This window comes from Pelodiscus sinensis, chromosome 2 (assembly GCF_049634645.1).
Source record: "Pelodiscus sinensis isolate JC-2024 chromosome 2, ASM4963464v1, whole genome shotgun sequence".
In the NCBI taxonomy this organism is placed as follows: Eukaryota; Metazoa; Chordata; order Testudines; family Trionychidae; genus Pelodiscus; species Pelodiscus sinensis.
The window spans coordinates 147,073,571-147,088,916 of NC_134712.1; the positions used below are offsets into that span (position 1 = coordinate 147,073,571).

The 15,346-nt window shown below is 42.9% G+C and overlaps 1 protein-coding gene across 3 annotated transcripts in view; it reads right to left on the minus strand.

Annotated features, from left to right (window-relative positions):
- The window catches only part of STX17 (syntaxin 17), a 65,009-nt gene that overhangs the window by 36,637 nt on the left and 13,026 nt on the right, over positions 1-15,346 (minus strand). For all 3 annotated transcript variants that reach the window (XR_012901827.1, XM_075921599.1, XM_075921598.1), the window contains exon 3: positions 3,858-3,923. Coding sequence is in view for 2 of the 3 variants with exons in the window: in XM_075921599.1 (XP_075777714.1) it covers positions 3,858-3,923 (66 nt within the window). In the remaining variant the exon portion in view is untranslated. The remainder of the gene's footprint in view (positions 1-3,857; positions 3,924-15,346) is intronic.

Consider the following 15,346-nt stretch of genomic DNA (forward strand, 5'->3'; position numbering starts at 1 on the left):
AAAACCCTTAACCCTCACTGATGTGGCCCACAACTGAAACACTTCACTCCCCTGGTGCTCTCCTACATGAGGGTGGGGTAGGGTGGAGGCGGGGGGAGGGGGAAGGGACAGAAAGGACTGAGGTTCAAGGCCTCAGGCCAGATTTACTCTTCTGGGGTTCTAGGGTTAATGGATTTTGTGGGCACCCGACTCAGGAGTGGGGCCAAAAATAAGGGGTTATGTGTGCAGGACATGGCTGTCAGTGAGTGGGATAGGGATGGGGGTGCAGGATCTGGGCAGGAGGTAGGGTGCAGGAGGGGATGAAGGTACAAGGCCTGAGTGGGAGGTAGGGTGTCGGAGCAGGCTGGGAGTAGGTAGGATGTCTGGCTAGGGTGCCTGGCCAGGGGGCAGGAGCAGGCTGGGGGGGGATCTGGGCATGAGGGGGTTGGAGGCACTTACTTGTTTCTGCGCCACATCACACACACTTGGTTAACATGGCCTCCCACTGCTCCCATTCGCCAGAAAGAAGCCTCCAGGAACTGTATCCCAGAGGAAGGAAAATTGCAGTGTGCACGAAGCCATTTTTTTGGTTCTGCTTGTTCCCCGCACACTGGGGAAAGGAAAATGGCAGCACATGGAGCCAAAAACAACAGAGCTTGTTCCCCACACACCGGATCCAGTGGGGAGGCTTGGGGCTTTTTTTCCCCTCGCTCCTCCTCCCCAGAAGCCGGCACTGGCATTCCAGTCTTGCGGGGGGGGGTGGAGGGCGGGCCATAAGGTTGTAGCGCCAGCGCTAGCCCCTGCTGCCATGAGAACTGGGGGGAGGGAGGGCTGAGTTGGGGCTCCAAAAGTTGGGGCTACCTAGTGAGCCATATTTGGCTCGTGAGCCATAGGTTGCCCACCCCGGTCTAAGATGTGTGTCATAAGGGGTCAGTCACATCTGCTCCAGATTAGCTACGATTCATTCCCTATCACTCTCATTTCCCTTCGCCGACCCCAGCTGGACTTCATCATCTCGGTGATTTCTTTAAAAGAGCTGAGAACTAAGTATGAAGTTGGTAGGCTCCCGTGGAAGGCCTTGACTGAGAGTGTGCAAGGGATTGAGGGGATTCTAGGGAAAGATACAAAAAGTCAGGGCTCTGAGAGCCTGACAATTAACCTACAACAGACTAGGAACTGAGTCTACGGTGGGTTAAAGAGATCAAGTGGAGAGAAACTACTTGTTACACTGGCAGGGAACTGAACTCAAAGTGACCCACCAGCCAGAGGGCTGAGCCCAACCTCAAATGAAGCAAAACTATTACAGGGAGAGCACACAGCATGACACTCAGCCAACAGGGGACACTATAGGACAGACATGCCTGTGACAGTATATTAGAAGGGAAAAAAATCAAAACTATTTCAGAAACTGAGGACACTATATGTGAGAGCTCTCTTCTTAATGTTAAGAAAGGAATGGCATAGCTTTCTGCAAAATAATATTTCCCAAAACCATTCACCCGTTGGTGACATTCTCTTAAAAAAATTAGTATCTAATTCAGTTTACTAGGAGTAAGAGGTATACATTTATACCTATCTATACTTCTATTAAACTTTTGTCCAGCTTCAAAGTACAATAAAAGTAATTATTCTGTGTAAACTGAAAATTCAGAAAAATGGCTAATTATGCGCACATGGATTAAATGTAGAGTGGCTGTGCATATATTTGTCTAAAACCTGTGGCGGATGCCTTGGGTCAATATTGACTTAAGGATTCCTAATGTATTTTTACAACATCTAATTCTGAGAGGAAAGTGTGTGCTGCAGAGAACATTTGGTATCACAATAATTAATCTGATTTCTTTGCAAACAAACAGAACACAAGTCCATTGGTAAACATTTAAACAGCTTATAGCAAACACGTTCTACATGTCATATAATTTATCATCAAGTACTCCAGACTCCTAACTATTTAATTAAAATAAAGTCCTTGTCTATTCTTGCTTGCATGGATCCAAATACTTATTCTGGGCTGCTAGCATCAGACTGTATATCAGTTTAATGCATAACTTATCCTTTCAGCTTCAAAATATGAAAGCATAAAATAATTAAATGAAAAAAAATACTGGGTTAGTGTTAAGTGAAATTGATATCCTTTCTGTTCACCCCCAACATTAAATAACTGAAGATACAATATAAAATAAAACCTCCTTTGTATTACAGCTTTTAAATGTAAATTCATTTTACATTTGTTTGATATATGTGGCATTTCTGTGTGGATAACTGGCAGATGTCACCTGGCTAAAACTGCAATAGCATGATCTTAATAAAATTAGAACTCCATGTAAAGCTCTATCTACCATGATTGTTCAATTATCTATCAACAGTATACTGAAGCTCAATTTTAACTCAGTTCTGGCCAAATAGGTGTCCACTTGGCAAGAACCTACCTACATTATGATATTGTTCTGTTGTTGTTAGGGTCTGAGTCTGCAATCATATCCAGAATACACTATGGAGTATACAAACAACCAAGTGCTATTATTTCATCTTCAAATATCAAAAATACATCATGAAAAACATAATAATGCCAAACTCAAACCTTCAAAAACCTGGAAACACAGAATAAAACTATTACTACATATATCACCTCTCTCATCTCTGCCCACAGGCAATCAAAAATCTTCCATTACTTGCAAACCAACTCTACTCACCAATGGACTCAAAAATCACACCAATACAACCTTAACTCTGCCCTTTGTTTGATGCCATTGTTACACTGTGATTAAATTTTGCTTCTGTGTATAGGTTTTAATCTCCTTTTATTTTCCATAGGAACCAGAGCCCATAATAAGACTTGTTTACAGTTCTAATACTATAAACTTTAATATGTTCTTAGTAGTCATTTCTATCATTGAGGCTCCTTGGGCGATGGATTATTAGCTAGATCAGGGTTTCCCAACCTATGTGTCGGGACCCAAATATGGGTCGCCATTACATTTCAAAAAGGTCACCAGGTGTGTCCCCAAGTGGCTCTTAAGCCATTCACACATTTTTTTAATTGCCCTGGGTTACCAAGTCTTCCTGAATTGTCAAAATGAGTTCCCATCTGGAAAAGCTTGGGAATCACTGAGCTAGATGGATGTTGCTCTCTGGCATGTATATTACTTTGTAATGTTTTATATATAGGAAATGGGGGGGTTAAACTTTCATGACACTCTACATAAGGCAGAGTTAAGATTGATTGGGCATAAAATTAACGGATCGCTATAAAGGCGCAGGTGTCCATGATAGTGAACCACACTGCATGAGCAGAACCTTTGACATCCATGAAAGTAAAATGGGTATTTATGCATCTAAGAGCAGATTTGAACATCCAATGTAGATGATCTATTTAAGTCTAATTATGTAGGAAAACTGAGTCCATATCCATTCCATTTTAACAATTGCTATGTTCTAATTACATTTATGACATAAGATACCTCACTGTTAAAACTCACAAGACTGCACTAATAATTTTTCAGGTGTTAAGAGTCACACTTAGCTGCAGATCTGAATGTATACACATACGGTACTTAAAAATAAAAAATAAGGGCATGCCATCAGAAAAATTACTTGCATCTATACCTTAGTAGAAGAACAGAAAAATGTTATGGTTTGAGTTTAGTGGCAATAAACACAGTAGAGTATCATCTTTGTTCTTTTTCTGTGCTGACAAGAAGAGAAAGCCTATGGCTACATTTGCTCCTCAGGCCACATTTTGGGTAACTACTTTAAAGTAAAGCAGAAACAGATGCCTATAAAATATTAATCGGTATCAAAATCCTTCATCTCATCTAGCACTGCATAAAAAGACATTTAATCCCATTAATTTCACATAGCCACTTTAATATCCTTACCTGAACAGTACGTCCAGCATTGATGTGCTCGTCATGTAATCTGTCCCAGAGTCTGCATCTCTGATACTACAGAAAGAATAAATACTCTGTATAATTGATAGAAAAGAAACTTTTATCATTTAATAACCATTTTAAATTTCTGTAATTTACAGTAATAAAGGGGTCAAACTCTTTTTGGTGCAAAGCCAGGGAAGTACATAGGCCTTCACCAGGGATTAATTTGGCTCACTGTATTTTCATTCATCCTAACAACCAAAGACCTTGTATTACTTCTCTACAACAAACAGACTTAATGGAGTTCTGGTGATGTTACGGTGTATTTCCATTAATGGACAGCAAAGAGATGATAGCAAGGAGGGAAAACAGAGGAGGAAGAGCTGTACCAGGCATGATTGATGTTTCACAACAAACTACCAGATATTATTTTTATCAAGAGAATGATGTTCCTCTCAAGAGACTATACATGCCATTTAATTATAATACTTTAAAAGAGTTACAAACATGGGCCCTGATCCTGAAATGACAATCACGTGAGCAGGTGGCTGCACCTGCACAAAGCCGCACTGACTTCAGCAGGGGCCACCCATGCAGCTCTATTTACAGGACCGGAGCCACAGCAACTACTGAAAGGGTAAATACCTCCAGTTCCAAAATTATCACATACAAAGCTCTTCATCAGTTAAATAAATCAACCCCTCCTACTGCCAGTAGACAAAAAGGTACCACAAAGACACTCAGGCCAAAAAAAATAAATCTCTTAACAAAAAAAGAATTTTATCAATAATCAACACAAATTGGAATTCTTGGTATATAGAGTTAATATTAAATAATGTACATTAATTGAAACAAGAAAAGTACAGGATCGTATATTAACTTTTTCAGTTTAAATGACAAAGCAAAATCACAGCATGTTTTTTTAAATAAAATTTCAAGTAACAGTCCTTCAATCGCTTCATAAATCATACTCTCAATAGCATATTTTATCCACCTTCTATCTTTTATCTGTGTTTTTGTTAATTGTGGAGACCGGGTAAACTTAAGACAATCGACAATCCTGAGGCTCCTAACCATCATATAAGCGGTGGGGAACCTTTTTTGCTTCGGTGGCCACACAAAAATGAGAAGCAAACAAAAAAACCTTCACTGACGTGACTCCAATTGAGAAGGAGAAAGATACTCCCAGCATTACCTCATATACCAGAGCCTAGGAGAGCACTGGCTAGTAGATTTTGCAGGCTCCCCTAGGCTCTGGGGTGTGGCCAAAAATGAGGGGTTCAGTGTATAGGAGGGGGCTGCTGGGAAGTGGGCTTGAGGTGTGGGATCTGGGCAGGACGGAGGGTGCAGGAGTGCACTGGGAGTCAGAGGACTGAGTGGCAGGGGGGTGTTGGAGTGGATTGGGAGTGAGGGGTCTGGGTGGGAGGTAGGTGCAGGAGCAAAGTGGGGGAGCAGGGTCTGTGCAGGAGATCGGGTGCAGGAGTGAAGTGAGGGTGTAGGAGCAGGCTGGAGGTTGAGGAATCTGAGCAGAAGGGGGATGCAGGAGCATGGTCTGAGCAATGGCGGGTGGCACTCACTTGGCACAGCTTCCCAGGGACACATATGGTTCTGTATCTCAGTCTCCTACTACTTCCAGGATCTGACCCCTGCTGCTTCCATTGGCTGCAATTATAGCCAATTGGGGCGGCAGGGAGAAAAGCCTCTAGACCACTGTTTCCCAACCGGTGTTCCGCGGACCATCATCAGGGGTTCCACAAGAAATCGTGGAATAAATAATGCTGGGCAGGGCCTGGAGCGTCTGTCACGCCCTTCGCCTCCCGCCCTGGCGCTCAGCTGACTCCTGCGTAGCTCAGCCAGGCAGCCACATGGGCTCCGCAACTGAGAGGCAGGAGGGGAAGAAGAAGAGAAAGAGAGAGTGAGGCAGGAGGGGGAGGATATTTGAAAAAAAAAGATTAGATAATACAAAAAAAGACAGGAAAAATACTCCAACTTCTTTTCTTACAATGCACACACACACACACACACACACACACACTTTATATATATAAATAAACCAGCTCTTTACAAATACATTTTCTTGAAAAAATTTAGCAGTAATTGAATTGCGCTTCCCGCTGTCAACTTTTTCTGGCCAAGCAAACATTTTCATAGATAGGGGTTCCTTGGGATACGAAAAATTATTTTAGGGGTTCCTCCATGGGAAAAAGGTTGGGAATCACTGCTCTAGACAGTGCTTTACTGTTCCAGCCAGGAGGTGGGGGAGCAGCAGCACATGGAGCTGCTTCCTTCCCCCACCCTACCCCTGCTAGGCAAAGCCCATGGGTCAGATCCAGCCCTGGCTTGCCTATTTTCTAGCCTGCAAGGCTCAAGGCTCTGCCCCCTGCAGCGGGGAGCTGGCACTGGCACACCAGCCCCATGGGGGGGAAGCCAGGAGGTCCATGGGCTGGAGTTCCAATGTGGGCTCCCCAATGCTGGGGAGGAGCCCTGAGCCTCTGGGGCCATATCCAGGCAAGCTAGGAGCTGGCTCTGGCTCCCGGGCTTTAGGTTCCCCACTCCGGTAAGGAATCAGGAATTATTACTCGATTTAAAAAAAAATGTTAGGGATGAAAGATTACTGTACTAAAATTTTGCATAGTGTTAACAAAAAAATAGTAGCTTGAAGTCCGTTAGTTTTAGAGATGTAAAATCCCATTTAATTGGTTAACCAGTTACAGGTGAGGTTTACTGGTTAAATAGTTAAACACTGACATCCCTAGTTAGATTAAGTCAAAAGGACAACATTATTTTAAAAAACTAGCATTAGCAACATCTGCATAACTTGTTATGCCAATAAAAATCATAATGATTGTTCTTCAACAAAAATTAAAGAAGGGACGAAGTCAAAACCCTAAATTTTGCAGATTATGCCATACATTAATAATGACCAAACTGACCTATATTTTCAGAGGGAAAACAATCTATTCAATTTATTGCAACATAACGTAATTTGCAATATCAATTCAGTATCATTAAACCATGAAAAAAATTGTTCTTCAAATATACATAGTCACATAATTTCTTCAAAAAGCATTTCTTATTCTTTATAATTCCCATAAGAAATGCTCAGACACCTTGCTTTGCTTTGTTTTACACATTAAGAGTGCTGTTATACTGTATAATACCTAAGGGTATGTCTACACTACTACTAGCGGGGGTAATGTAGTCATCCGCAGTTGCAAATGAAGCCCGGGATTTGAATTTCCCGGGCTTCATTTGCATGAAGCCGGCCGGCGCCATTTTTAAATGCCGGCTAGTTCGAACCCCGTGCCGAGCGGCTACACGCGGCACGGAGTAGCTAGTTCGGATTAGGCTTCTAATCTGAACTAGCTGTACTTCTCGTGGAACGGAAGGAGTTCCGAACTAGCCTAATCCGAACTAGCTACTCCGTGCCTAACTAGGAAGCCTAATCCGAACTAGTTACTCCGTGCCTAACTAGGAAGCCTCATCCGAACTAGCTACACCGTGCCTACCTAGGAAGCCTAATCCAAACTAGCTACTCCGTGCCGCATGTAGCCGCACGGCACGGGGTTCGAACTAGCCGGCATTTAAAAATGGTGCCAGCTGGCTTCATGCAAATGAAGCCCGGGAAATTCAAATCCCGGGCTTCATTTGCAACTGCGGATGACTACATTACCCCCGCTAGTTCGAACTAGCGGGGTAGTGTAGACATACCCTAAGATATTAGTGGTGTCTTGAAAAGTACTTGGAAAAATTCCAAGTGGCAACTATGATCAAAGTAACAAATCTGACTGGGGAGTGAAAGGATGTGATCCCTGCATGTTGCCCTTTTCCAGATCACCCCTCAACTCACCACATACAAGTTTATTCTCAAACTACCTGGACTTTAGTGAAGTCAATGTCAAGTTGTGTCACAAATCTTATACTGTATAGAGAAGACTATCGCCACCTCTTTCTCTGAAAGAAAGTATTCAACTTTTTTCCTTTGCATTTGGGCTGTAAAGAGCAGCTGGTTCAGCCTCCATCTAGAAATGCAAACTATGATAACACCTCTCTAAGACTCTTCTGTCGACTTTCTGTCCTGTCCTATCCCATTCACTTTTGTAAATTCTATTTCATAGTGCTCCAGATTACAGGTGCTTGACATAGGCATGTGCAGCACATTTCATTAGGGTGTGCACCCAGGGAATTTTATTTTTTAATTGGTGAACATTTATTGAATACTCAATCATAAAGGACATTATTTTTATTCATCAAACAAACTAAAGAAACTAAAACTTAACTAAACTTAATTTTTTTTAAATTAACAACTAAACCTTACTTAAAAAATACAAACTTAAGTATGGGACATTGTACTTCTTAGTTTGTTTTTTTACATGTGCAATTTGGCACTTATTGCATAATACAGCAATCCATACTTTAAAACTAAAAGAGCATATCATGCGATTAAATTAAAACACAAAACCACTTTTTTTTTTTTTTTTGAGACATTATCGGGTTACCAGGTAGTCTTAAAAAAAATACCCGACACACTTCATGGGGGAAGAGGGTGGGGGAAAGGGACTGGGAAGGGGGGAAGGGACTGGGGTGAGAGGTGGGAAGCAGAGCTGGGGGAGGGGGAGAAAATCGGGAGCTGGCCGAGGGAGATCAGGGAGGAGGCGGCCAACAGGAAGCAGAGCTGGTCGGTGAGGGTCGGGTGGAGCAGGGATGGCCGGGGGAAGGAGGGGTAGCCAGCAGGAGCGGGGTTGGCCAGGGGAGCTCAGGAGGAGGAGGGGAGAACTGCCCACCGGAAGCAGTGCTGGCAGGGGGTACAGCAGGGCTGGCTGGGGAAGATCAGGAGGAAGAGGAACCAGCCAGCGGGAGGTAGAGCTGGCAGCGGGGCCGGGGGTTGGATACAGCGGGGCTGCCCGGGGGAGATCGGGAGAGGAGGGGAGAACTGGCCGCCAGAAGCAGGGCTGGCGGTGGGTGCAGCGGGGCTTGCCAGGGAAGATCGGGAGGAGAAGTGGGGGAGAACCAACCGGCCGGCCAGGAGGGGGAGGAGCGTATCAGTCGGTGGGGAGCGGGACTGACACGGGCAGTGCAGATCCCAGGGCGCTCCTGCCCCCCGCACAGTCCAGGCGAAGTGCGAGTCAATCCGGCTGCGGCTCCACCACGCGCTTGACCAGCACGCAGGAGCACGGACCGGGCTGCCCCTCCTCCTCACACGCAACCAGGGCTCCCACCGCCGATCGCGCCCCGCCTACCAGCTAATCCCCCTGCCAGGCTTCCGGGCGCCCAGTCGGAAAATCAGAAAATACCGACATTGCACATCTAGATTTTTTTTTTTTTACCAGAGCCCCAAAAAACCAGACTGTCCGGTAGAAAACCGGACACCTGGCAACCCTAAGATCTTAGGGTGTGCCTGGGCACACCCGGCACACCCCATATGCCCGCCATTGATGCTTGAAGTAGGAGTGTTGGAGCTCCGTCCTCTGGCTTGAAGTTGTTTCCCTCATATACACGGTTTAAAGTTTGATTTAATGTCTCTCAGCACCTCCACGATACAATTTGTTCCATAACCCCTGCTCTAGATCATCTCTCTGGCACTGTGGTTATGGCAACTGTACCTCATTGTTTAACTTCCAGTCAATAAGTCTGGGGGAGGTACAATGCAGAAACTCATATTCTATTAGCTGGAACTGTGTCATTGCATAAAGAGGAACTTTTTCAAGCACACTGGACCCAGAGTGATTACTGAACATCATTGGGGGGAGCACACACTCTCCAGAACACTCAGCGGACTTGGGCAGAACTATCATTCTGTTCTAAAAATCCCCTGCAATCCTAAACATGCCCTGAGCACCACATGGAGCATGCAGCAAGCCACTAGTGCCCACAAAAACGTCTGGAAATTCCACCATATATTACTTGCTTATGATCACACAAGAAGTCCATGGCTCAAAGAGAATCCAAATCTAGTTCCTTATCCTGTGTTCTGTGCCACAAGAGCATCCTTCTTCTCAATATACCTACAGTGTTTCATATTCTTTAACCTCTCCTAGGATTTTCACAGCAGCTTGTTGATCTACCTGAGATTGAAAAAATTTGATATTTGTAAGGGTGTTGTATGAAATATTCACACTGAATGGTTCTGTGTGAAATATTTATGTTAAATATTACATCCAACACATTGTTTGGGAAAAAGGAGCTTCATATACAAGCAGTGTGTTTTGGAAAGTAACAGAGATTATCAAGAAAATCTGACAAGGAACAGAAAGACAGAGTCCTAATTTCTTGGGAAGTCCCTTATCAAACTCATCTATAGGTTTAGCATCTCTGAAATCCTTATATGAGAAGAGTTCAAAATACTGTTTTATCATAGAATCATAGATACTAGAATTGGAAGGGACTTTGAGAAGTTAGATTCTAACAGGTGGTCTCAAGGTCAAATTTCATTACACATTGATTTTATATTTTCTTCAAACAAGTGATTTAGTAGATTAATTGTCTGGATTATCTCTGGAAGCTAAGGTTTAAATCAATATTCATGAAATGAGGTTAGTGACATTGGCTTCACCGTAAGTAAATAATGTTGCCGCTTTAAGCAATTTGGCATAATTAATTATTTTTGCTTAAAAGTAACCTGCAAAATAAATAAAACTAATTTCTACAAAGTTATCTTTTTACCCCAAGGGATGTTGGATTTATATGGTCAAAATGTAATTCAAAAGGAGTATTTCCTAGGAAACAGTTTAGTTGTTGGCACTGACAGCTTACAAAACTGCTGGTGCTCAAATTCATTTCAGTCAATAATTATATATATTAATTCAATGATTAAAGAGCTATTACAGCTAATATATTATTGTTCTGATTGTATAGAACAGTGATTTACAGCCTTATTACACAGGAGGGCCACATAAACCTAAGAACAACCTTGTGCCACTGAAACACATTCTACGCGTTCTAATAAGATTTAAAGTCGCCTGTAATAATTTATATTTTCAATTCAGCTTTTTTCGTATGTATTTAAATAGAAACAATCTATGTCTAGTATCATCTATTTACACACTTGATGTAAACTAAAATTAACTAAACATGACAAAACATTAATATATTGTGCTGAAGCAGGCTGCGGGCTTTGTGAAATGCTCTAGTGCAGCTGTTCCCAACCGCCAGTCCACGGACCAGCAGCAGGCTGTGAACCTCTACCTGCTGGGCCGTGGCACTCTGCCAGGCTACGTCCCAGCAGCTAATGAGCCCTGCCCACGGGGGTTCCCCACACAGAAGACGGGTGAGTGGCCCGGCAGGCAATCCACTGGGGCAGCCTCACTGTGGCCCCAGTCCGGCTGGTGGAGCTGCGTGATGGGCAGCTACAGTGCTTGACCGGGGCCAAGCATCGTATGGAGACTGGCTGCTCAGCGAGAGCCCAGATGACATGGCAGCCAGGCTCCACGTGACACTTGATCCTAGCCAAACACTGCAGCTGCACTCTGTGTTTCATATGCAGAGTTAAGCACTTTACATTTTAAAACAAATTATTACATACTAGTTGGATTAAAAACCTGGGCTACTGGATATCACCAAGAACCAAAGATGCAATTCCCTGTCTTAAGTAATGACCTAACACACCATTTGGAAAAATCTCACTCTTTGGGGCTGTAAGTCTCACTCTTATGACAGCCAATGTTGGCATCCATGTAAATGGAAACCACCCAATGTCATGAATAAAGGTACCGTAAAAACCTCCGCCTTGTTTTTTACATTAGAAACTTTTGGCTTTGTCTACATTACACAATTTTAGCAAGTTCAACTAACAAGACAGTCAAGACACTGAAAAATTACCAGATCTTTTGTAGATAGGTCTCCCACTAAGGAAGCTTTAATAGATGTTATTAGCTGTGATTTTTTGCTCAACTTCCAAGTTTGGACATAGTCTTTGATGACATCTCAAAAACAGAGAATGAAAGCTGAGCACATACATGGGAAACGGATTTTTAATCAGTGTTTAAAACTGTGCATGGTTTTGTTTGTGTTAAGAATGAACAAAATTTTCTAAGAGTGTGCGTTGGGTGGGTGGAGACTTTGTCTTGAGCCTACAAAATAGAATTTGTGTATTTCAGTCATTTCACTTTCTATAACAGTTACACTTTACAGTCTGATAATTAACAAAACCTAAACAAAACAAAAATCCCTAATTTCAAAATCCCTAACAAAGCCTAAACAAAACAAAAATCCCTATAGACTTTGTACAGTAAGTGATGTTGGTCAATCAATAATGTTTTGAAAACAGAAAGATAAATTTGTTCTACACAATACTAAAAGCAAGAACATGCAGTGAAATAAACTAAAGTGATGTGGCTGGAATAAAAGGTACAGCCAAGACTAGAAAAATAAGATTTATGTTAAAAACTGAGTTAAAGAATCTTCTCTTGTCTAGTCACATTTAATTGCATCATTTAATAGTTTACACACTACTATTCTCTACCTGAAAAACAGTAAGAAATACCCATCACTGAGGGTTTTTTTTCCAAAATGCGTAAGATTTTGCAATTCAAAACTTAATTTAAGCTCACACCATAGACAAAGGAGAATGTTTCTACTATGTAGTCACAGAAGCCTGTCACAGAAACAATGTGGGGTTGCACTTGGCTGTAATTAAGCTGTTGCTAAGCATGAGTTTCCCTGACAATGATCTCAGACATCATATTCTGATCATAGCTGCCCACTTTGTACACAATAAAAGTTAAATCAGCACTGACAGCAGGGGTAGGGAACTGTTTTTGGGTCAGGCCTGGCCACAGATCCACAGAAAAATCAGTCAGTATCCATGCACAAGTGAGAATCAAACAAAAAAAACCCTCACTGATGTGGCCCCCTTAACTGAATAGAAAGACACTCCCTGCATTCTCCCTCTCACGCCAGAGCTTAGGGCCCAGGCTAGTAGATTTTGTGTGCTCCAGCCCCGGGGTGGGGCAGCAGGAGGGGCAGCAGCCAGCGCAGAGTCCCCAATGCTGGGCAGGGCCCTGAGCCTCAGGGGCTGGATCAGGCAAGCCCCATACCTGACTCACAGGATCACCAAGCAAAAAAAACAACAGCTTTAATTTAAAAAAAAAAGAACACACACACACACACACACACACACACACACGTAGAGGAATCAGGATGGAGGGAAAAACCAAAAGAGACTGAAAATAATAGTTAATAGCCCATATGAATGTCTAATTTCACTCACTGGGCATAAATTCTAAGAGTACAATATGTTACGCAATATACAGGAAATGTCATTCTCAGCCAACCAGGTAGTGAAGCAATCTAATTATATTAATAAATTATATTACCTAATTATGTCAGAAACTTTACAAATACATGTTAGATGTGTCACTAACAAAAGGAAACACAGGAAGAACGTGTGTATTTCTGGCTATTGAGTTTATAAACAGTGGAAAGTCCAAGTGGCTTCCCTAATAACACTACATCTAATGCAAAGGTTCTCAAACTTCATTCTATCAGGTCCCCTTCTGACAACAAAAATTACTACATGAACCAAGGAAGGGGGACTGAAACCTAAGCCAACCCAAACAGTCTGAGAACCACTGATCTAATGGATGGCTCTTAATCTGTATTGTGAGTTTCAAGATTTTAGGAAACATATAGCTTATAGTAGTAGGGGTATTCTTCTCTTATCCCTAACGTAGGCAAATTCCACAGATGACTACATTGATTCTCATCGGTTTACACTTCTTAACTTTGAATATAAAGGCTTGTCATATGTAAGTGGTCGACCATTTGTTTGAAGCCTGTTAAAAAGATATTTATAAATTATAAGTGAGGCTTTTCCAGCATTGATATGGTATGGACAATATCGATAAGCTGACACTTTGTTCTAAATAGCTTTGTAAAATAATACTTTTATTGCATCTAAGAAAACACAGAAATCACACAAAACATTTTAGCTGTACTTTAACTTTAGACTAATGCCTAATGTGTAAGTCATAAATATTTAATTATCTTTATGTCTATTAGCAAGAGAAAGGGAATGATGAAACTTAAGCCTTAATTCTGCATTATTCTATTCAACAGGTGGTCTGCCCACCATTGGTTTTTATTACAAGCTAGTTTCTTTAACCTATTTATGTTTTTCAAATGGGAGGCAATGATTTTTTAGTTTGTTTTGATTTGTGTGCCCCGCCTGCAAGGTTGGAGCACCAGCACCGGCTTCCGGGGCAAGAGGGGGAAACAGCCTCAAGCCTCCCTGCCAGATCCAGCTCCCAGGGAAGAAGCAGAGCCAGAAGCAGCTCCGTGTGCTGCCGCTTCCCTGCCATTCCCTCTCCTCCGGATGAGGTAACAGCAGCGCACTGACATGCTGCTTGGAGGCTTTCCCCGCTGCTACCATTGGCCAGAATCCAGGAGACCATCCCTGGGACACGATGCCTGAAAGCAGCATGAGTGTAAAAGCAAGTAAGTGCCCCTGCACCTCGTGCCCAAATCCTGCGCCTGCTCTTTCCCCTACCGAGACCCTGCACCTCGAGCCTGCTACTGCACTCTCCCCCTTAGACAGAAACCTACCCTCACCCTACTCTTGCACCCTCCCTTGCTCCTGCACCTTCCCTCCAGGCCAGACACTGCACCTCCTTAGCTCTTGCCTCTTCCCCACTGGCCAGACACCCTACTCCCAGCCTGCTACTGCACCCTACCTCCCACTCAGACATGCACCCTCACCCTCTCCTACACCACACCTCCTACCCAGATCCTGCACCCCCATCCCTATCCCACTCACTGGCAGCTCTATCCTGCACATGTAACCCCTCATTTTTGGCCCCACCCCAGAGCCTAGGGGTCCACAAAATCCACAAACCCTGGAACCCCAGAAGAGTAAAACTAGCCTATGGGAAGCTCTGAACCTCAGTCCTCCCTGTCCCTCCCCTTTACCCCATGGGACTGGAGCACCAGAGGAGTGAGGTATCTCAATTGGGAGCCACATCAGCGAGGGTTGGGGGGTTTCGGAAGAGTTTTTTTGCTTCTTACTTGTGTGGTCCCCAACTGATTTTTCTGTGGGTCAGTGACCCCTGACCTAAAAAGGTTCCCTAGCCATGCCATAAAGAAAACATTGACATCTTTTGTTTTGGACATAAATTAATATTTTACTTTATTTAAAATTAAGTTTGATAAACTATCATAAGAAAGTTAAATCACTTAATGTGTTTAATTTAAATTAAACCAGTCTCCCTAGCTGCAGCACTAGCAAAATGGCTCGGACATAATTATGTAATTAATGGCAAGTTTTCTTTAGCAACCTGTGGTCTATGTAAAGGTTTGCACTGAGCCAGGTGGGCCATAGGCTAAAATGTTTGAGAACCACTGTATTAAAAGAATTCCATTCTAAATTCCCTTCTAATGGAAACAATTATGTCAATATTCATTCACACACTGCACTATCCATTATGCTATAAATGAAACACAGCTTACCAACTTTAGAAGAATTACAGCACCTCCTGTACCCCCAAATTTAACAATAGATG